Raw genomic sequence first — 23,769 nt, forward strand, 5'->3', positions numbered from 1 at the left:
GAAATATCTAAGATGGACCCAAATTTTGTGCAATTAAAAATAGGGACTAGCGTTCCAAAAAAAAAAAAAAAAATAGGGACCAAAATTTCATTTAACCAAAATTTCTAAGATGGTTCCAAAATTGTGCAATTACTACAAATGAGTGTTTGTAAATTTCTCTTTTTTTTTAAAAAAAGACAAATAAAATTCATAGATTGCAAATAGACTAAGGGCTTGTTTGAAACACTTCTCAAATTCTCTATTTTAGTTTTTAATACTTAAAAATCTAAAAAACTTGTTTGATAAACTATTTTTGAAAAAAAGTTTTGAAAACTGTTTTGTGTTTTTCAGTTTTGGGGACTAAAAAACTAAAACTTGTAAAATGTGTTTTGGTTTCTATTTTTATTTTCAGTTTTTAGAAAGTTGCTATTTAGGCCCCCGTAATTTGCTAACAGGCCCAATTCTATTTTGTTTTAATTAATATGCTCAATTCTATTGTTTCCTTTTTGATGTTTTTAATAATATAATTTTGAATTAAAAAAGTCAGGTGGTGGTGGTGGCTGGTCAACGGCCGGTCAACGCCGGACCTCTGGCGCCAGCACATATTTTCCTGCGAACCACGGCGGCGGGCGGCAGAGTTCCGATTAGCAATAAATTTAAACAAACTATCAACTAATAATTAGAAGAACAATTTGAAATCAGACAAACCTGCACTAATTGTTTTGTCAGCTGCAATGTTATATATAAGGACAAGCTGCAACAACAATGTCAAACCAAACTTAAACTATGTTGTATAGAGGGACAAAACAATTACTTTCATCAATTAGACTAGCTGGGCCTTTTTATTCAAAGCAAGTTCACCATAAAAATTCTCTTAGCATGAAAAAAAAAATTTAAATAATAAGAAACAATAAAATGTAAAATATGAAATTCATTTAAAACGAACAACTTAAAAAAATTTCCTAGGATAAATATTTAATTCTTACAAATTTATCCCAAGAAATACTAAGTGGATTAAACTATATTTGAACTCGTTCATAAGTCTTGACTCAACTAATAAAAATGACGAAATTGTAAGGTAGAATACCATGATCCGAATTCGAACCCGAAACTTTAAAGTTATGTGTGGATTTAATTTCAGTGGTTTACCTCTTCAACTTAAACAAAAAAAAGATGATATTTCAACCCGAAACCATTCCATTAAAATAAATAAAATCCCAATAAAATCTATAAATTGAAAATTTTTCCTTGTACCCCAACATTTGATAGGAAATACCTATTTTACCCTCATTTAAAAACAAATTAAAACTATCAACCGAGGAGGTTGGATTAAGATTACCGGAAACATGAAAAATAGTAAACTTAGTTCAAGTTTGAGCCATCAAGGTTACCGGTAATGTGGGCTTTATTCCTCAAATGTATATATAAAAAAAAAAAATTACCGCTAGTGTGGAAACGACTATCAATTGAGCTAGTGAGAATAAATTGAACATGTTCTTGAATCGCAGAGTACATGATTGATTCCTACGAAAGACAAAAACTTTACTAGAGATACGAGCACCACTTAGAGAGGGGCCCAGATGCAAAGTTTACCGTTAAAATTGGGTTTGGGTGAAAATTTGTAAACACAAATGTTAAAAAAATAAGGGGGCAGAAGTGAAATTTTTGAAATTTTTTAATAAAATGTTGGGATAAGGGGATAAGTTTTCCGATAAATAGCATAGTACACCCTAAAAATTCATTCCGTGTTCCTTCTTAGAGCTACCGAAATTTCAATTTTTGGAAAGAAAAGGTTAAAGTAAAGACGCGTTCTGAAGAGAAACCCTAAAAATCAAGATTTGAATATCTCTCGATCATCTTCAAACCCTAAATCATCTTGTGTGGCATCTTCAAATTCTTGCAATGTCACAAATTTGCGTTTCTCTTCGAAGATTGCAGAGCGGTTTGTTTCGTTGACGGAATCTTGTTTTCTTCAAGATATGGTTGCAACGTTCGCTAGGTTTCGAAAATCAATTTATTCATTGGCTCAGGTAATGCAATTTCGATCTTTTAATTTCTTTTCAAAAGATTTGCCCCTTCGATTTATTATAGTTGGTACATGTTTCAATCTTCTGCTTTTTTGTAATAAAGAACTTACTATTTTGTGAGTGAAAAATTTAACTGGGGTATACAAATCTATGAGATTTTTTGTTTTTGCTGGAAAGTCCTGTAATGTTGTGAAACACGATAAAAAGAAATATTTTTTCTGCACTATATGAGCCTATATTTACAATGCACAAGTTGGAAGATATTTTTTATGTACCGAATGAAATTCTTTACTGTCAATTGTCCATGTGATTTGAAATCTCTGTTTGCAATTTGAAAAAGGATGATATAACCCCCAAGTTTGATGGTAGGAATCGATGAATTTTGTAATTGTTGGGATGCCTAAGTGATTTTAAAGAAAAGTACATGATGCACACTTTATTTATAATGTACAAATTTATCATGCTTTAAATGCATTTATGAATGTGAATTTGTAACTGCACAAATTCACATTGTAAACTGAGACTGTTTTATAATTGTTGAGGTGACTAGAGTCATTAAGTAATGTATACAACATTTTTTGGGCATCAACAAAGCATTCATAATGCATTTTCATTAAAGGTCATTGAAGCATTCATCCCTTACAAAACATATGAAGCATTAGGGACAATGGTCATTAAGTTCATAATGCAAAATCACTTTTAATTGCAGTTGCAAAATTGAATTTTGGGACTAAGTGTCAACAAAGCAGAATATATCCATTCATGCATTATTGTGAATAAAAAATTCAAAAAAAAAAAAAATAGAAAAGAGAACACCGATAGAAACAGTTGCTTGAGTAGCAATTAAGACAACAACTAGCTTTTCCACATTCAAGGACTAGAGTCATTAAGTAATTTATCAAGCATTTTTTGGGCATCAAGAAATCCAATCCCCTACAAAATTTGAAGGGTCAATTTTTTCAAAGATTAAATGTTTTTGAATAATCAAGAAGCCCGTCGTTGTTCCCAACAAGTATCGATTATGAATCAGATAGGGAAAATATGTTGGAATGGAAATTTCAAAAACGTGTGAAACTCCATTATCGTAACAGACAAAAAACTGTCTTTTGAAATATTGGTACACCAAACAGGATCTTGGAACAGAACACTTTCACACTTAAGTTTTTTTTTTTGTTTTTCTCAAGCATAAGATTGAATGTTCTTGAATGATCAAGAATGAGAAAAATGGGTAAAGTTATACCATTTTTCAAGCAAAAGATTGATGAATATTGTGTTAATATTGAAGAATGAGAAAATGAATCATAATGCCAAATTAATCACCTTCAAGTTGTTTAAAATGATGCCAAATTAGAAAACTGAAAAATGATAATTTGACCTTTGCTCACAATTGTTTAATATCTTTTTTGAGTAGTTAAGGTAACTTAATGATGGACATTATGTAGGTTCACATTCTGTTTTCCCATCAAACCTAAGGGTGACAACTGATAACTCAATCAAACTCATTATCCACTAAACACTATGCTTTGCACCAAACGAAAAATGCCAAGGAACAAAGTTAGAGTAACTACCTGATAATAATTCATATTATAATTGGAATTATCAGCCCCATAAAAGGATCCACCATGTGATTGAGAATTTTCAAAAGCATTTGTTTTCAAGTCTTTCTCTGCAACCATAATTAGAAAGGGGAAAAAAAGTGAAGAGAAATGTAGGTGTGCTGAAAGCTTCATACACTGAACAATAAAGGAAACACTAGACAGCTGAAGTCATAAAATAATAATTAATTAAATAACAAAACCATGAACATAGACTTTTCCAATTGAGAGCCCTTCATATGAAAATGATTATGTTCCTCCACCAAATAAAAATATCTGAAGAGAACTGCAGTTCTACATGGCAGATGTGACTTACACTAACTTATTTTAATAAAATAAAAATCTTTCCGAAAAGGATTTAGTAAAATTACTTGGTTTATGAACCATTAATCACTCTACTTGGTTTATGTTAAAAACAATGTTAAAAAGTGGTCATTAAGTAATCACTTGAGTAGTTAGATTTTCTAAAACCGGCAAAATCTTCCCGAAATATGGTTAGGTGTATAATCTTACACGTTTAATAACAGCAGAAAATAACTACACACTGAGGTTCACTATGCAATTATAATGGTAATGCTATCCCACTATAATAAAAATACACAAAAATGCTAGTACTCGAAGTATTCCTCAACGAGAAGTGGCATTTGAAGAGTCACTTGCTAATAAATAGCATTCAATTTGTATCATTTTCCTCTATTTTTTTAACCATGCCATATAGAAATCCAAGAAAAAGTTTACCAGGTTCCGTAGACAGTGCAATTCGGTCCTTCAATATTACAAGTTCTGTTGAAAGTTCTTCAAAACCCAAAAGTTTTAGATACTCCATTGTGGTCAGCAACCCTTGACTTGCTAAGATTTCAGCATATTTCTCAACAAGCTTGCACAGAGAGGCACTAAAGCGCTTCTGCCAAGTTGCCAAGGCAAGAACAATAGTTTTTTTCCCATCAAATCCTAACAATGTATAATTGTCAATTGTCAAGTTGTACTATTGGTAAGTGGGAGTTTTATATTATAGTTATACATATTTACACGTAATAAGAGTATCAATCTTACCTGAAGAAGGTCAACATAAGATTTCCCCAGCACAAATCTAGACTCAAGCACAAATTGTGGAAAAGCAGCAAATTTTAAAAATTTAATATATATTATGTACCAAATTTTTTTTAAAAAAATTTAATATATATTAAATCTTTTATGGTTTCAATAACTATTAAATATTTGGAATTTACATGGGGTATAATAGACAAAATATAACCTTAAATTATCAAAACGACAAATAATTTGAAACAAAATTTTTTTCTTTCTAAAACGACAAACTAAAAGGAACGGAGGGAGTATAAAACAATGAGTTGCAGCTAATGTATTGCCTGCCCCCGTGAGTTTTGAAGCAAGTGTGTTGCAAAGCATAGTCCATTCATCTCTGAGCAAACTGTTAACATGTGAAGACAAAAATTATAATAGCTTACTATTAAAATACCCGATCATCAAAATTTATGTCCCATTGGGGATTTTATAGTATATGCTAAGAAAAAAATACTATAACATAATATTTAACATTCTTATTATTCTAACATAAACAGATAAAAATGTATCACACAATATTTAATTATCTTGTTCGTTTTATCTCAAGAATACTCTGAGGCAAGCCGGTCTCAGAGCGCCTGCTACTGCATACTTTGGATAATGTCTGTTTCCACCTGGGCTCACATTTCTGATTAACTGAATGGATTCTAAATTGAATCCTCTGATCTGATATTTCCTGATTGACATAACTAACTAATAATTCTAAGTTGTCCTGACCATTGAGCAGGGACGGATTTAGTGTGGGGGCAGTGGGGTCAGCCGACCCCACTTGCCTATTATATTTTTAGTTAATACTATGATTATTTATGCAATGTGACACCATATATCTGATATTATCGTTTTTATATAGTCAATTTATTACACTATAACAAATATAAAATTAATAAGACTAATTTACAATACTAATGAGTATCTTAAGAGTATTGACTAATAAACCAAAATAAGTAATTTTATATAAGAAAATGTTAAAATCATATAAATAACAATTTATATTTTTTTACGTTATAATTTTGACCCCACTTACTAAAATTCCTGGATCCGTCCCTGCTATTGAGTCCCTTCCCGGGGTATATCTAACTGTCCTGATATTCCTGATCTAATTCCTGAGTTTAATTGATTTTAAGGCATGTGAGGGAACCATAATTCGTGTAATTCAGTTACTTGTTAATTTATAAAACAAATTCTATGTTGCTGATACATAAGCTGAAAGGTTTTACCAAATGTCTCAGGTTGCACCGGCTCATAGGACTTATGCACCGATTCATGCAACCCAGGTTTTCAGAAAAAACAAGTCTGGGCTCCATGCGTCGTCTCAAGCACCATTGCACTGATGCAAAACCTACCCAGGACCAGTTTGAACCGATTCATCCGTATGATGCTCCGATGCATCGTTCCCAGGTTTATAATGAAGGAAACGTTGCACTGGCTCGTGCTATGTTTGAACCGGTTCAAACTCGTGCACCTGCATTTTACAGAAATTCCATCTACAATTCAGCTTATATATATATATATATATATATATATATATATATATATATATATATATATATATATATATATATATATATATATATATATATTCATTGGTTACAGGGAATTACACGAATCACAGTTACAACAGACATGCAAGGGCTTATTCGAGTTAATTAATTTAGTCAATTCATGAGTTTTGTCCTAAATCATCCTATCATCCCTATGTTAAAATGCATAGTAAAATTTGGGGAAAGCTAATGAAACTACTCTATTAAACTGAAGGTTTCTAAGGGAACCCACCTCATAATTGATGAACTTGGTGATGAAACTTTAGCTTCTTATTAACCCAACCAAGAACTTTGAGTAGCCAAATCCACCACCAACTAGTTTACAAATAAAATCTCATTAAACAACCCCTGACTTGCCACGAGAAACAAAAGGTATCAGCACCTCTTCAGCTACATTGCAAATCTCTTGATTTAATTAATTCCAATCACCACTCCATATGTATAAAAATCAGTACCTCCATTTCCATGCATGTACAACAAAGACTACATTAAACCGAATTTCCAACCTGTTGTTCCAAATTTCCAACTCCCAGCTGCAAACCGAATTTAAATTTGATTGAGAATCTCACTTATATAAACTCTAAAATAGAGAATTGAAAGAAATTGGGACTTTTAACCCATAGCACTAAGGTTCCAGCCAGTTGAGAATCAAAGGGAAAAATAGAGTTTCCCAGCATTCTATATTTGAAGAAAATGAGATTTGGGAAGGGTTTCCACTGGTACCGAGAGGAGGGAAAGGAATAAAATGGGTTTCTTTCTTTTATGTGAGATGGTTACAGTGGAATCTACATGTGTGAGCTTGTAATGAGGATAATAGAAGAAATTTTGGATTTTGCTATGAGGTGGTATTGGCTTCGTTGAACAGAGAAAGAAGGGGATAATGGGTTGCTCTCTCTTCAATTCATGACTACTTATACACTCATTTACAAACTAGCTCCAATCTTCTAAATGTTTACTAGCATGTCATTCTTTCTTATTTTCCTCACAAAACTACATTTTATCTTCTAATTGGAGATTCTAATTAATAGATTAATATTAATTAGAGTTGGGTTGTTACAGATAAACCATCCACATATTGCATCATGATCTTAAATTTCACTACTTCAATATGACAATTGGTAGCAATAGCATGTAGACAACATATGTCAAAAGGTTGAATCAAATTAGTTTGTTAATAGTAACAATTAGGGAGTTGGACAGTGTTGAAAGTTGACCATGGTGGCGCTAAGGCAGGGAAAGTTGATGTAACAGCCCAGGCCCCACCAACTTAGGTGGTCCCGGCACTGCCACCTCATGATCTTCTCCACCCCCTCTCTAGTGGAGTTTTTGCCTTCCGTGGGAATCGAACCACGTACCCTGGGGTTCAAATACATGTTCAATCCATTCCCACTACCAGGGTACGTGGTTCGATTCCCACGGAAGGCAAAAACTCCACTTGAGAGGGGGGTGGAGAAGATCATGAGGTGGCAGTGCCGGGACCACCTAAGTTGGTGGGGCCTGGGCTGTTACAAGACTTACACTGCAAAGAAGAGCAAGGGTTTCTTTCCAGAATTTTAGAGGCCTAGTGTTCACAAGGCTTAAGAGATCATTGCTCACCATTGCTGAAACAATCTGAAAATAGAAATGAACCACAAATGAAAGAGATTTATAAAAAATAAATATCTGATAGGAATTTGACAATTTTTGTTGGATATGAAATTTAAATACTCCCTCCGTCCCTTTTTATAAGAACATTTTCGAAAATCACGGGTATTAAGAAAAGTTGTTGGAGTAATAATTTTGTCATAAAAGTGTGTTACTATTACTAAATTACCCTTGTGTATTAATACATTCATTGTTGATTTTTCATATTCCAAGACAAATTGATAGTATTAATAAGGGGTATGTTTGGAAAAAGTGTAATAAATGCATCTAAAAATTTGTAAAGGGTCATATATTTAGGGACACATTTTTTATAAAAGTGTCTTATAATTAGGGACGGGGGGAGTATCAACTACCTTTATGTATGGTGATCGGTTCTTCTTACGGTATTGATACCGTGTACTTTCCCACAAGGAGGTACTACCCACATGAGCAATAACTAAAGCATCAGCCCATTTATTAGCCATTGTAGCCACATGCTCTATGTTATTGACTTCCTGAGAAAGATCATCACTAACTGTGTCTTTTGTTTCACTTGGTGCGTTAAAACCAAGGTGTGTGAGAAGTTTTGTTCTAGCAGTTCCATCATCTTCAAACATAACCTTCAAAAAGCCGCATGTTTCCCTTTCCTCCTCAGATCTTCCATAACAATAAAAAGAACACAACATGCAAGAGCCACAGCCTAATTGTTAGACTGACAATCAAACGCAAACAGCATAAAACAATATTGCGCTTCGTGGATAAGAACTTACTCTGATACCTGAGTCTTTTTATCACATAAAACCCTTAATAAAGTTCTTTCCCCATTCTGTATTGCAGCTTCAAATTCAGATGAACGACTCACCAGACCGTCTTCAGGGACCATGTTATGCACATAAACCTGGAAAATTATAAATAACATAAATTCAATTGAAAGGTTACAGAACATGGACAAAGAAATATACTTAAAGTACTAAAATCTTGCCTCTGAAGCCCCAACAAGAGAACCTGAAGCAAGTTTACCTCCAAAGCCAAAAGACACTAGCAGGACTTTTATACCATTTTGGAGGTCTCACTGGTACTGCATAGAAAGGACATGCGTGTGTCGTTTCACCACCAAATGCGACAAAAAAAGAAAAGAAAAAAAAACAAAACAAGCATACACCACCAAATGCTTAGAAACAAAATCTACATAGACTGAGCATTGGTATATGCAGATGAATTATAAGAAAGTAAATATTATAGTTAGTAACTTATTTGATAGAATTAAATAATTAAAGCATCACCTGCACTAAAATCAGTCTCTCCAGAACCACGGCAACCCTGCAGATAACCACACGTGTTAGAATTAATATGGTCAGTAAAGGGATCAGCAGGAAGGAGTATTGAAAGCAGATTATGTCTAAAATATAACGGTCGAAATAGGCATAACTTATTCAACTTCCTTTAAAATCTATGCGTACGCTTCTTCTTTATCTACTACAACTAAAAAATTGAATATATGAAGGCCAAAATTTTAAGCCAAATATTAAAATTACAATATAAGCCAAGTCGATACATGAAAACTGATTGATAGGATTTAGGGACCGTTTGTTTTATCTTTTTTAAAATGATTTTTAAAGTGTATTGTTATTTTGTTAAAAAAAAATTAACAAATAATTTTTTTATAAAAGCTTCAAGTGAGAAATTGGTTTAAAATAGCTTCTATTAAAATGTCATTTTAAGTATTTCATCATTTTGTTACAAATTTTTTTGGATTATAAATTTTAAATCATCTCTAAAATAAGAAGCATTTTAAATAGCTTGTCATAAAAATCATTTTTGAGATACCTTTTTTAAAAAAATATGATTTTTATTAAGTTAAAATCTCTAACATGAATATTTAAGTTATTGAATGTCAAAATGACTCTATTAATTTATAAAAAGATGAATTTGAAATAACTTTTACTATTTTTAATTAAGTTATCATAAAAAACCATTTTTAAAAATACAAAGAAAAAATCACTTTTAATAAAGCTAAAACAAACAGGCCCTTAAGGAATTCTGCTCACAACGGCTTCTTTTTCGTCTACTAAAAGATATATGAAGACCTGAATTCTAAGCAAAATGTTAAAATAAGAACACAAGCTGTATATATGTGAAAACTGATAGATAGGATTTAAGGCACACTATTATGCTCGCAAAAGTGGAAGTTCAATAAATTTATAGTCAAAGGTCAGTAATTAAAGGGAAATTATATAGGAAAAAATAAGAATTTTATTTACCAGATGGAATTTATAATTATGGAGATCAGTTCCATGTCTAGAACTTGAAAAGGAACAAATTATCTTACAATTCATAGCATGATTGAAGTGATACGCAGTAACTTGATCTGACAAACAGAACAACTATCTATTAAATTTATGAGACAACTTCAGTCTATACCACAATAACAACTATCTATTAAATTTCTGACCAATAATAATCAAGCAAAAAAAAATTCAATATAACTAATCTACTATTTCATTTTCCTCATCACATCATTCCTTTCTAATTACTCAAAAGATATGAGGGAGGCAATCAAGACCCTGACCTTCAAATTGCAAAAAGACTTGGGGCTGAAATCAATAATGGAAATTGCAGAAAGGCGGGCAAGTAACTTAGAAGCTTAAACCCAGACACAAGAAAAAAAGTAAAGAATAGCAATTTGACTAAGAAATTGTGTATCCTACTAATCATGTCCTGACCATTTTAAGACTAGTTTTAGCACATCAAACTAAGAAAATATATTTGCTTTACTAAAAAGCTATTAATAATCAAGAAAATATAAAATGATACACTGTCAAATTATATGCCATACAACATTAACCAAGTGAGAATTACTATGACTGTAAATGTATTTTATATATGAACAGGAAGAAGAAAGATATTACTGTACCCCATAAACACAAACAGCTTATCTCAGCATCTGCAGATGCTATGAAATACTCAAAAACTTCATATTGTAAACCTGAAAAAAGGTAAGGAGTCTCTATAAATAATACCTTCTTTTAGACCTGACCGGAGATGGTGACAAGTCACGTTTTCTTGAAAAATGAAGGGAAAATGAATCTGTTCTGAACCTTTTCGAGCCATCTGAGCCTTCACCACATGAATCATCGGCATGACTATGATACTTGCTGGTTCTACCTCTACTGCTTACTGACGAAGAACGCCTTCTTTTGTGCCTGTCATGGTCACTTCGCCTAGATTTTTGCACCCCCTTATCGTTTGAATGCTCCTTTTTTCGGCTAGTGTCTTCAGTTGTATGACCTCTGTGAGGTTTTTCTCCTCCCTTCCTATCATCCTTGACATCAACATGGGAGGACCTTTTCCTTGATTCTGATTTCTTTGACTTCTCACCATGCCTTACATTGTGCTCTTTCGATCTTTCATTTGACTCACTGATGTAATCTGTTTGTTCCTTTTTCTGATTTCTTTCATCCTTTCTTCTTTTGCTCTTGTCAATTTTTTAATCTGTCCTGGACTTGTGACTACTTTTTACCTCCTTAAAATCCTTCTCGGAAGAACTCTTGTCATGTCGGTCATTTTTTTCTGATTTTCTTCTGCTTTCCTTTCCTAGATGATCTTCTGTTGCTTTCTCCACACCATTTTTTCCAGGCAATTCAGATCTTGGCACCCCTGACATGTCTTTCGAGCTATAACCATTAAATCTTGTGTGGCTTCTTTCAATTGCATCAAGCCCATTATCCCTGGCATCTTTATTAACTATCTTGGAATCTAAATGATCAGATTCTTCGGTCATCATAGCTTCATGTAATTGATCAATAGCATCACCATTGCTATTTCTGGATAGCGATGAGTTGATTTTAACTATATTATTCACCATATACGCAGCATTTTTTGCAGGAGCAGGCATAGTGGAACTCTCAATTTCATCATCGGCATCAGAGCCATAATTTCCAAGACCTAAAACATCTCCAGGAGAGCTTGAATTAGATTTTTCATTGGCACCATCATTCTCTATTTCCTCTGCTTTATCTGGAACTAAAACTTTAGCAGTTGCCTTAGCAATCGGAGCAGAGGGTGGAGAGGTTGATGCATTATGGTTTGAAGTGGCAACATTATGACCCACAGGGGGAAAAAAATAACAGTTAGAGCTTCTGAAACGCACCGTTTCACTTAAACAATAACAAATGAAAATAAAATTAATAATAATAATAATAATAAATAAACATAAACATAAAAAAAAAAAAAAAAAACACATCACACCCATTTCACTACATTCTTTCCCTCTCCCTGCGTATTACTCTCTCTCTCTCGGTCAGTACTCCCCTGTTCTCACTTCTCCAACCTTTCCTTCTTCCATTTTTTTTAATTTTTTCAAATCACCAAATTTCAATTAGAAACCAAACAACCTTGAAGATACTTGCTCCTTCCAAAGTAAAGCTTTAACAAATGTGATTGGGTATAATTTTGGGGCTAGGGTTAATGATCTAAGGGTGGAGATGAGTACCCGTTCCTTAAAAATTGCTTATTGAGACTCTTTCAGGTAAATATATCATCTATAACTCAACAATTATCTTTGGGTATATGTAATTTGATTTAGAAAATTAATGTTAGAGATTAGAGTAGATATTTGGGAAATTTATGGTTCCATATGCTTAGTTTAAACTCTAGAATGATTTTCTAAATTTTAATAAACATGATTGATGTTCAGATTCAACCGTTGCTGCTTCATCTGCTTCTCCCGGAGTCGTTGGAGAGCAACATTAGCCGGTCTTCATAGTTGTGAGTTGATGACAATGATTATCACTTATTTTAACTACCGTTATAAATTATATGTTACTAATTTTCTATGTTAATATTGATTATAAATATTTTTATTGGGAAACACGCCTTTGAAACCGTTTTCGTCATCCTTATTTGTTTACATATGGACTCTAGTTTGATTTCTTATGATATATAAAGTAGCGGATTGAAAATTATGGTTTGATTGTGTTTAATTTTACATAAGTTTGGAAATGTTGTTAAAACATGGTTTTAGTGGAATGTATTTTGAATTCACGGTTTTGACCATTTAGCCGTTAACGAGAATAACGATCTAGGTGCACCTAGTTATATGATATCAAGGAGAAAAGGGCTATCCATTAGATGGAGCCGCCCCTAAGTGAAAAGCCGCTCTTAGGAGTAAAGGGCTATCAACGAGATGGAGCTGTCTCTTGATTCTTTCGTAACGAATTATTTTATTTGATTGAATTTCTATATTTTTTTCTTATTTCAATTTTTAAACTCTATAACGAATTGAATCGAATATTATTTATATTACATAGTTACTACTATACAATAATTATTACAAGCTTCTAAAAATCAAACGCTCGTGTCTTTGTGTGTTTCCCATCTAGTTGGTAGTGGTTGTTATGTCTCAATAAGTCTTTGTGACTTACCCCTTCTTCTTACACTTTTTTCAGATTCCCAGTCAGCTGAGTAGCAAGTTTTTAGCACATTCAAAGCTTCATCAGTCTCACTCTTTTGGTAGACCTCCTTATGGAAGGCTAAATTGTATATGTATCTTTTGGTTTGATCGAATATCAGCAGCTATTTTGAGTCTAGGAATATTTCATTTTGGGATGTATAAAGTTAAGAATGTAAATGTTGAAACTTTGTCTAGTGATGTATATGCTGCAAACAGGGTTTATTTTGATTTGGAAACATTGAAAATACAGATGTGATTTTGTCGAAATTTCAGTAAATATTATCTTTGAAGTAAATGGTCATTTTGGAAATCTTATATTTATTGTTAAATTCGGTCATTAGGCTTGCCGGACTAGTATTAGTTCGCGCGCCGGTCACGAATTGTGTTGGGTCGTGACAGCTTCCAATACCTAATACTACATAGCTAATACTTAATCATTTGTGTGTAAAGAAGATAGAAAATTAGAAGGATCAGGAAATTACCTTCAGCAGGCAGATCGTCTTCACGAAGAATTTTGGTTGCAATCTCATCAAACAATTAATCAGTAACCTAAGGAAGAGGCTATAAAATTAGAACTGTAATATATCTTTTTCTGCTAGACAGTATACAAATGTTAATCATGAATTGTTGCGTCTTATTTGATGTCTTTTTTTTCCACCAAAATAAAAAAGGTGTTAATTAAGACAACGGTTTATGTTTCAAACAATGCTTACCTTCAAAAGTTTTTTTTTTAATTTCTTGGTTGATTTCTGCAGTTCTATCAACTTCGACCTGATCATACATTATATGTCATATCAAATCTGGAAGTGGATGAAGGACATTCAATAACAAATGAAGCATGTATGTGAGTGTGTGTGTAGAGAGAGAGAGGGAGAGAGAGAATTTATTTTTATGGAAAGAAATAGTAAAGTAAACCTCTTCGTCCTCAGCTGATCTAGACGAATCAATACTTCTACTATCTGTCTCATCATCAGCCTTCACATGTGATTTATCAATGCCATCACGCACAAGTGTTTGTTCAACTTTTGGATGATCCGTTGAAGGAGCGGCAATGACTGTTTTCTTTATTTCCTCTCTAAGCCAGTTAGGGAATGGTGCCTGAAAAATAATTTCAAAATGAGGTTGGATGAATCATATCTATCAAAGCACTAACCTTCAGAAAGTAATTACCTTCTTAGGGCGTTCAGGAACACCAGAAACGCCATATGTATCAGCAGAGAAAGCTGAAGTAGGATGAATCGTAGCTACTGTACTAAGAGAATAGGGTGCACCATTTGGTGGAATTGTAGGAGGTTGACCAGGTCCAGGAAACCTTCCATATGGTGCTGCTACATGACCAGGAGTGGTAATAGAAGGATTGTGCTGTTAAATTAACCAAGTGTCAGGTGTGTTAAAAGAAACATATTAGTTGACTAGAAAAAACAATGTGCTAAAATTTATAACCTGTGGCCCTGACCCCTGAGGGAAGACTTGGAGGTATTGGTAGATAACCAACACCAGGTGCAACTGGAGCACCCCAGTTATTCATTGAAGAACCGGAATCATGATGATTACAAGTTGATTGCATTTGCATGTCACCATCACGACTAAACCTAGGTGCAAAATCTAAAGGTTGATCAGCAACATTGATAGATGAGTCAGAATGGTTGTGAGATGCAAAGGATGGTGCATGCATTGATGGATGTGCATGGTATTGTTCTTGAGATGAGGAACTTGGCAAAGGAAACATTGCATATGATTGTTGAACCTGATCAGCAGCCTCTTTACATGTAAGTCAATATTCAGAATAAGCATGGAAAAATAAACGAGCGACAACATAAATCACTGAAGTTCAAAATACAGCCTCCAAGTCCTAGAATTATATGCTCTCCAATGGCGTGCTTATATTCAAGAAAGCTTAGTTATCTTTATAAACCTTCTCTCATTGATAATTCTGACAAGTAGCAGTTTTATAATTCATCTTTAGAAAGAAAATATTTAACACGTGTCTACTAATCATAAGATACAAATTAAAGCAGCAGGATGGTCGAAAACGGGTTTCTTCGCTAGCCAAAGTCTTCTGCAAATGCGTAAAGATGAATTAATTTTTGCAGGTAATGCAGTGTGGTGCTAAGAAATATATTGGCTCACACAATCCCTATATCATATTACAATAAACAATGTACAGGAAACAATAAGATGGTCGACATAAACAAATAGTCAGGAACACCCTTATAAACAACTTGTTTGAAAGCTAGCTTAGTACCGGTTGCACATTGAAGTGAATAAAGAATTTTACTATTATAGCATGACGATTCATTAGCCTTGTTATTTTAAGGCACTTGAAAGATAGCAAAAAACACGCAACCATCCTTAAATTTGAACCACTTGTGTCTCAGCTCAACTAGCGCATAGATACAATTAGAAACAATTTTCTTGACAGGAATCATGTGGTTTTAAATATGGTTCTCAATATTTCTAAACAAAAAAAGTAGACTCTCTGTTAAAACAACTTCAGATATGCTTGTTTTGTATTACAAAGGCATGTCAACGGACCCAGACCCACATGAGTAAGATATAAATGCGTTCTAGTTTTTCAATCTCACTTCCAGAATCCAGAGTTCCAGATACAGATGCTTTAATCAATGTTTTAAGAACCGGACCGGAGGTCGAACCGTTGTGACAACTGGTTCAAGGGTCAACCGGTCGGATCGGTTCAACCGTTATTGAACCGTTTATATTGAACCGTTCATATAATTTTTTCACGTGTTTGAGTCTATGGTTGGAAAGGAAAGATTTTTGATTTTTTAACCTTTCAATTTCAATCCATCGTGTTGTCAAAATAAAAAACCTTTCAATCCATCGTTTTTTTTTATTAAAAAATCAGTTTTTTTTTTTTTTTTTTAAGTGAGAGAAAAACCGGCCGGTTTTTCCGGTTCACCGGTTTTCCCGGTTCACACCGGTTCACACCGGTTTTTGACCGGTTCCACTGACTAGCGGTTCTTGCTAGTCGTCCGGACCGCCGAGGGCACCGGTTCGTGGTCGAACCGGTCGGACCGGCCGGTCCGGTTCGGTTTTTAAAACATTGGCTTTAATGGCAAAATTGATTGACAAAGAATTCAGAAAGACCTCCAAATTATATTTATGTACCTTAATATTGTATATGCCTATTTTTCCAAAGGAAGATGCTATTACTCCAGGTATCTTAAGAATACCAATGCACATCAAAGTTCCAGTTAGTTCCGGCTGGCAATTCATAGGCAATCTGTGCCCACCCCCAACCAAAAAAGAAAAATTGTCACTACTGGAAAAATGTCCTATAAATATGAAATCTAGCCAAATCTGGCAATTTTGAAATTCTTCATAAAAAAAAAAAAAGTGAAAGCGATAAAAGAAGGCCAAACACCACCTCTCCAGAAATAGTGTCCCAGCATACGGTTCGGCTATCTTTGCCACAGGTAAGCAAATAAGAGCTATCATTGGGACACCATGACATTGCAATTACGCCTGATATCAGAGATTTAGACAATAAAATAAAGTCAGATAAACTTAAAACAGTGATGGAGACTGTAGCTTCACAGTAAAAGCTAAAAGAACTATAAAATTAAGATCCACCCAGGAAGCCTATAAATCATTTAAAAACATGCTACTATCCATCTTCACATTAATTTGACACGAACAATCAATAATATTGGAGTACATCATACTTGATCAAAAAGCAAGAGCCAGAAAATACAGCACTAATGGCTGACTTTACCTCTAGTGTGCCCCAAAAACTCCTTTATCGGTGTCATTATATTCCTCATATCCCAAAGCTGCGCCAACATGCTCATATAAAGTCAATACACAAACACATTACCTTTAAAATAAACAGACAATCCACAGAGACTATACCCTTATAGAAGGAGATCCGTCTTCATCTGATGCAACAAGTTGTGTAGCAACACAGGATTCCACTGCAAAGCTGAGCACCGCCGTCTAACTGAGTCTGCAAAGCTGTCAGTTCAAATAGGACATACAAGGTTACAGTGAGTTCTTTTTGGAAATATAATATCAGGCTTTTTCAAAACCAAAAGGCAAGAGATGATCGAGTTACCTTATCACTGGCTTTTTCTTCTTTAGGTCCCAAACCACTAGAGAATAAAACCAAAATTTTAAAAAATAAACAAAAACATTATCATCCCAACGAACAATACCACAACGAGAACAAAATATAAAGGTTGAATTTAATCGCTTCCTCACTAGTGGTCCCATATTATGAAGTGGATGCTAATATGTGTTGCACTTTACTATTCCAAGATAAGAATGAAACTTGAATCATAAACACTATATGTGTAAAAATATCAAATTATAGAGCCATATATTTGAAGATTAAGAGCATATTAATCCATCAAAAGAGGGGGTGACTAAACACCATAGAGGGAAAAAAATTCTTACCTTTAATGGTGGAAAATGTGTAGGCTCTGAAGGATTGGCCAAATCCCATATGCAAATTTCACCATCCTCAGCACCAGATGCAAGAAGATTGGGTTCAATTGTATTAAACTCAAGTCCACGAACCTGAGATATAAGAATGTCGAAGATATGATTTCAATAGCAAACACTACATATATGCCAGAGAACAAAGAAGATGATAAAAACTTGCAGCAAGTAGGCTCACAAAAACAGAGAAGAACATACCGGTCCCTTATGCCTTACAAGGTGTCCAAGGAGAGAACTTTCATTTTCCTCCGAGCGGAGAAAATTTATCAGAAAAACAAAATCATTAGAAAGAAATTGAGAAAATTGTATCATGCGACACTAAAATTAAAACATTGATCAATAAAGCTATGAGCCTACATACTGAATTATAATATAGGTGTATTTTATCAACAACTTCAACCAACCAAAAGAAAAACATGAAGCTAGCAAAGAAGCTCAATAATTTGATTACTCAAACAGAAACTACTGTGTTGCTCCATTTTGATGACACCTGACAACCATTCTAGTACGGGAATTTAGTTTTGAGTTTCCCAACACATAGATTATGTATAAATGGCAGCCAAAATTATCCTTTACTTGCATCTAGGCATGGCAACAGAACCCGTACCCGCGGGTACCCGCCCGAACCCACCCCGAGTTTGACGGGGAAAAACCGATTTGACTGGGTTTGGGTTTTCCCCGATTTCAAAACATGGGGATGGGGCGGGTAACGGAGATATTGGTACCCACCCCGAACCCGTCCCCGAACCCGCCCGTTTATATAAAATTACTATATTACCCCTATTTATTTATAATGTCACAAATCATATAACTCATCTTCTTGCTTCCCAATTCCCACTTCACGTCTTTGCCACTTCCCACTTCCACCTAATTCTCTTTCTCACTTCCAATAATTTCACTTCCCAACAAGCAGTAATGATTCCTTCTCTCTCAATTCCATTCCAAGCTTTTCAAGTTCTACACATCTTATATTGCTATGTTTCATTTTCTTATATATATTACCCCTTTAAGGCTTCGACTCCTTCATCTCCTTCAACGGAAAGTCCAGAACGAATTACAACCTTCAAGGCTTCAACTCCTCATCAGTATTCTTCTTATAGTAAGTTTTACTCTTCAATTTTTATTGTTTTTGCTTTAAAACCATAAATCCCTAAAGAAAAATTGAACTTTAATCTTTCTATTCATCGTCTGAACTCTAAAATTAACCATTGTAACATAGATTGATACATTTGATTTTGTTTAATTTAGACCAAGTTCAAATTATTGAAACAAAAAGCCTCAATTTTTGGGGTTGTTAGTTGATTTTCTATCTTTGTGCGTGAAACAAAATAGCCCCAATTTTTGTTGTTGTTAGTTTTTTTTTTTATAAGCTTTGTTTTTTTGTTTTTTTTTTTATAAGCTTTTGATAAGCTTTGTTGTTGTTAGTTGATTTATGGGAAATGCTTAATGTTACGGGAAAGTGAAAACAAGAAACACACAAATGATCTTGGCCCTATATTTTATCAAGGCACGGTCATGATTTCCGTTTTTCACACAACTGATATTTTTTTAGTTTGTTTAAAGCAGAGCACCTAGCCATTCTTGTTTTTCTTTCGTAATATATAGCAATTCCCTTGATTTATATATGTATGTGAAAACAAAAACACAATTTTTGTTGTAATTAGTTTTTTTTTTTTTTGGTAGAATGTTGTTATTTGTTGTTGTTATATATATATATATATATATATATATATATATATATATATATATATATATAAAACGTGAAAACAAAAACCCAATTTTTGTTGTTATTAATTTATTTTTTTTTGTAGAATGTTGTTATTAGTCTATGTTCCTTCATTGTGTATTTTTTAGTTTATTCAACCTCTATTTTGTTTTTCTTTTCAATTTCTCTTGAAAATTATAATTATTTGCTTTTATATTTGCTCTTTCTATATATATTATGAAATAACAAAAAGTTTTGTATTTGTTAACAAATTATTATTTATATATTTGTAGGTAATATGAGTCCTAAATTAAGCAATGAGTATGCTACTTTACTCGATGAAATAGAGCCTGAGGATGAAGGTGAGATTTTCCTTCCATTTATATATAAGAATTCTGGATTTTTTTAATAAATTTGTTTTTGCCTTTCAAAAAAAAATTATAACTTGTATTATTTATATAGGTGAAATATTGACTAGTGGTGTTGCATCCTTCTTTGAAGATGGTGACTAGAATTTAGAGAAAGAGAAAGGAAGAAGACTACATTGATGTTGGCTATTTATCTACTTGAGTTAGGATTTTTAATGAACAATGGTTCTTAGTTATTTGTTTTTTTAGCAATTTCAGTGAACAATGATGTAGAACATTCTTGGTTATGTGGTTGTTTTGATGGTATTTTGGAATATTGGTTTGTACCGGTACTATTTTATGGTTTTGATAATTTTGGTTTGATATTTTGGAATATCATTTCATTTGTATGTTTAATGCATTGAAATTTTGGTTTGTACTTTATTATTTGAAATTTTTTGTATTGTATGTATGTCAGCGTTCGGGAAAATTTTGGGTTCGGGTAAGGTTCAGCAGGACAGGGCAAGGTTCGGGGATACCCGAACCCATTTGGGTATACCCGAACCCATTTGGGACGGGGTTTGGGTTCAATTTTTCATCCCCGCCGGGTAATGGGCGGGGAACGGGTATGATACGATCATGAGTTCCCTAAACATGTGGAAGGAAACTTATAAAAAAATGCACAAAAAAAATATTTGGATGAAGATGCTTGAGCCCAACTTGAATTCCATTTCACATTATAAGAAGCATCTTTGGGCTGATTTATGGTCTAATAATATTGGACTAAATAGAAAACAATTAAGTCCAATTTTCTTAATTTTTATTGTAATTTTCGTTTTTGGTATTAGGAGGGTTTTTAGATGACCTTTAGTTGCTCCCTAGGCTCTCTAGATGCTTCCTAGTGGTGCACTAAGTCATTATAGTGGCTAGTGGGAATTTATAAGCATGTTAGTGGAAATTTTCTAAGTCCTATGATGAATGTATGGTAGTGGACAATAAATCCTACTATGTAAGGATATGCTATAAATAGGACTATCATGTACTTTTCAAACAACTTGGAATATAATCTAATTTGAGAGTTTCTCTTGTGAGAACTTTTTCGTTGTTCTTGTGATAAGAACATTGTTCTTGAGATAAGAACTTTTTAGTGTTGGTTCTACCGGCAGGTCGCGGTTAGGGTCGCACTTTCTTTGATAACTTTGGTTCTACCGGCAGGTCGCGGTTAGGGTCAAGTTCCTCTATATCTTGATAACTTTGGTTCTACCGGCAGGTCGCGGTTAGGGTCAAGTTCCTCTTTTACCTGTTTTCAAGACGATCCTAAGCAGTCGCTTATCAGTTGGTATCAGAGCTTCGGCTCTTGAAATCAGGTTTGATCTATCATTTTTTTTATCTTGTTAAAAAAAAAAGAGTTGAAAAAAAAATATGGAGGAAGAAAAACATGTCTCCATCAAACATTTGGAGAAGTTATTATTTCAAGAATTTCAAAAGCTTCATGAAAAGTTTGATCGCATAGAGAGGAATTATAGAAAAAATTATAAAAAAAGAGACGGAGAAAAGAAGATAGAAGATAGAAGAATGAAAAGTGAGGGACAAACAAAAAAACATATTGCAAATTTTGATGTATTTTTGGGTAACTTCCAAAATAAAGAGATTGGTAGAGAGAAAAGAAAACAAGAGAGCAAGGAGAAACTTGAAAGTGAAGTGAAGGGAGAAGAGATTATTGAAAAAGAAATTGAGAACATTTTTGTGGCTATCGAAAATGTCACCATTCCTAAGAGTGGGAAAGAAAAAGAAGAGATTATCGAAAAAGAAATTGATAGCGTTTTTGCGGTTACCGAAAATGTCATCATTCCTTTTAATAATGCTTCTTTTACTTCTTGTACTCTAGAGTCTTTATCTCAAGGAGAAGTTAGTGAAGAAGATAGAAATCTTACTTTTGAGAGAAGTAAAGAAAATGAAGTAGAGAAGATGGAAAATTGTGAGAGAAAATATAATGATGTTATAGAAGTGGAGGAGAAAGAAAATATTGTGAGAAAAGAAGAAAAGAAAAATGAATGTGAAGCAAAGGAAATTTATGAGAGAAAAATAAATGAGGAGGTTGAAAAAGATGTCAACTTTGAGAAGATTGAAGAAAAAAAATTCAACTTGCAAAAAGAAAGGGAATATCCAAAAGAGAGAATTTTTTTTACTAATCCTTTAGTTATTTATGCAGGTTTGGATTTGAGGACAAATCCTCTTGAAGAGGGAGAGAATGATACGATCATGAGTTCCCTAAACATGTGGAAGGAAACTTATAAAAAAATGCACAAAAAAATATTTGGATGAAGATGCTTGAGCCCAACTTGAATTCCATTTCACATTATAAGAAGCATCTTTGGGCTGATTTATGGTCTAATAATATTGGACTAAATAGAAAACAATTAAGTCCAATTTTCTTAATTTTTATTGTAATTTTCGTTTTTGGTATTAGGAGGGTTTTTAGATGACCTTTAGTTGCTCCCTAGGCTCTCTAGATGCTTCCTAGTGGTGCACTAAGTCATTATAGTGGCTAGTGGGAATTTATAAGCATGTTAGTGGAAATTTTCTAAGTCCTATGATGAATGTATGGTAGTGGACAATAAATCCTACTATGTAAGGATATGCTATAAATAGGACTATCATGTACTTTTCAAACAACTTGGAATATAATCTAATTTGAGAGTTTCTCTTGTGAGAACTTTTTCTTTGTTCTTGTGATAAGAACATTGTTCTTGAGATAAGAACTTTTTAGTGTTGGTTCTACCGGCAGGTCGCGGTTAGGGTCGCACTTTCTTTGATAACTTTGGTTCTACCGGCAGGTCGCGGTTAGGGTCAAGTTCCTCTATATCTTGATAACTTTGGTTCTACCGGCAGGTCGCGGTTAGGGTCAAGTTCCTCTTTTACCTGTTTTCAAGACGATCCTAAGCAGTCGCTTATCAGGGTATTTATCAATGATTCGGGTATGGGGAACGGGGAAGGTAAAAACCGTACCCGCGGGTACCCATTGCCATGCCTACTTGCATCAAATCACAAAAATTGGGTGCAATTGTATTAAACTCAAGTCCACAAACCTGAGATATAAGAATGTCGAAGATATGATTTCAATTGCAAACACTACATATATGCCAGAGAACAAAGAAGAAAATAAAAACTTGCAGCAAGTAGGCTCACAAAAACAGAGAAGAACATACCGGTCCCTTATGCAATACAATAACGAGCAGAGAAAGTATATATTAAAATGAACCAAAATTCTCCAGACTTAAACCACCAAAGCATTTAGCACTACGTGAAAATTGTAACTGAACTATATAAAACAAAATTTTCAGCAAATTCCAAGATCAATTCATAACGTCAGAAAAACATTTCTACTTATCCGAAATCGGAATTACTGATATATAATTATATCTCCAATCAATGCATTTCACAATCTATTAAACGAAATCATCAATTCTTAAGATGAAAAAAACAACGCGCAAGATTGAAAAAAATAAAATCAAATTACCGAATCAGAGTGAGGATTCCAGATATCAATGTTTCCATCGCATATTCCACCAGCAACGAGACCGAGAGAAAAACCTTCAGAAGAAGAACCGTTTCTCCCCCAAGATAAACGGTTGAAACGATCGGAGCTAGGGTATTCAGCAACAAGAGGCAGTTCGGGATCAATAAGTAACCACTCTACTAGTTATTAACAATATTAAAAGAGTGATCAATAAGTAATCACTTGAGTAGTTAGGTCTTTCTAAAACCGGCAATATCTTCCTGAAATATGGTTAGGTGTATAATGTTGCACGTTTAATAACAGCAAAATATAACTACACACTGATGTTTACTATGCAATTATAATGGTAATGCTATCCCACTAGAATAAAATACACAATAATGCTAGTACTTGAATTATTCCTCAACCAGAAGTGGCATTTGAAGAGTCACTTGCT

The 23,769-nt window shown here is 33.6% G+C and overlaps 1 protein-coding gene, 2 long non-coding RNA genes and 1 pseudogene across 3 annotated transcripts; 2 read left to right on the forward strand and 2 right to left on the reverse strand.

The window, feature by feature from the left end:
* Window positions 1-4,850: 4,850 nt before the first annotated feature.
* On the reverse strand, window positions 4,851-18,337 carry LOC123881467 (annotated as a pseudogene).
* Window positions 10,952-15,187, reverse strand: LOC123881466. Its single transcript, XM_045930164.1, has 6 exons — window positions 14,744-15,187; window positions 14,471-14,662; window positions 14,216-14,398; window positions 14,014-14,071; window positions 13,783-13,849; window positions 10,952-11,890 (listed from the first exon to the last, which is right to left on the reverse strand). The coding sequence occupies exons 5-6, from the start codon at window positions 13,828-13,830 to the stop codon at window positions 11,336-11,338; spliced, it is 603 nt and encodes a 200-aa protein (XP_045786120.1). The 5' UTR covers window positions 13,831-13,849; window positions 14,014-14,071; window positions 14,216-14,398; window positions 14,471-14,662; window positions 14,744-15,187; the 3' UTR covers window positions 10,952-11,335.
* On the forward strand, window positions 12,140-13,344 carry LOC123881469. Its single transcript, XR_006799468.1, has 3 exons — window positions 12,140-12,376; window positions 12,545-12,615; window positions 13,296-13,344. It is a non-coding gene; the product is annotated as an uncharacterized LOC123881469 (long non-coding RNA).
* Window positions 18,338-18,774: 437 nt separating the features above from the next.
* Window positions 18,775-20,212, forward strand: LOC123881468. The gene is made up of 3 exons (XR_006799467.1): window positions 18,775-18,860; window positions 19,760-19,828; window positions 19,929-20,212. It is a non-coding gene; the product is annotated as an uncharacterized LOC123881468 (long non-coding RNA).
* The last annotated feature ends 3,557 nt before the right edge of the window (window positions 20,213-23,769 follow it).

Source organism: Trifolium pratense, linkage group LG4, assembly GCF_020283565.1.
Source record: "Trifolium pratense cultivar HEN17-A07 linkage group LG4, ARS_RC_1.1, whole genome shotgun sequence".
Taxonomy (NCBI): Eukaryota; Viridiplantae; Streptophyta; class Magnoliopsida; order Fabales; family Fabaceae; genus Trifolium; species Trifolium pratense.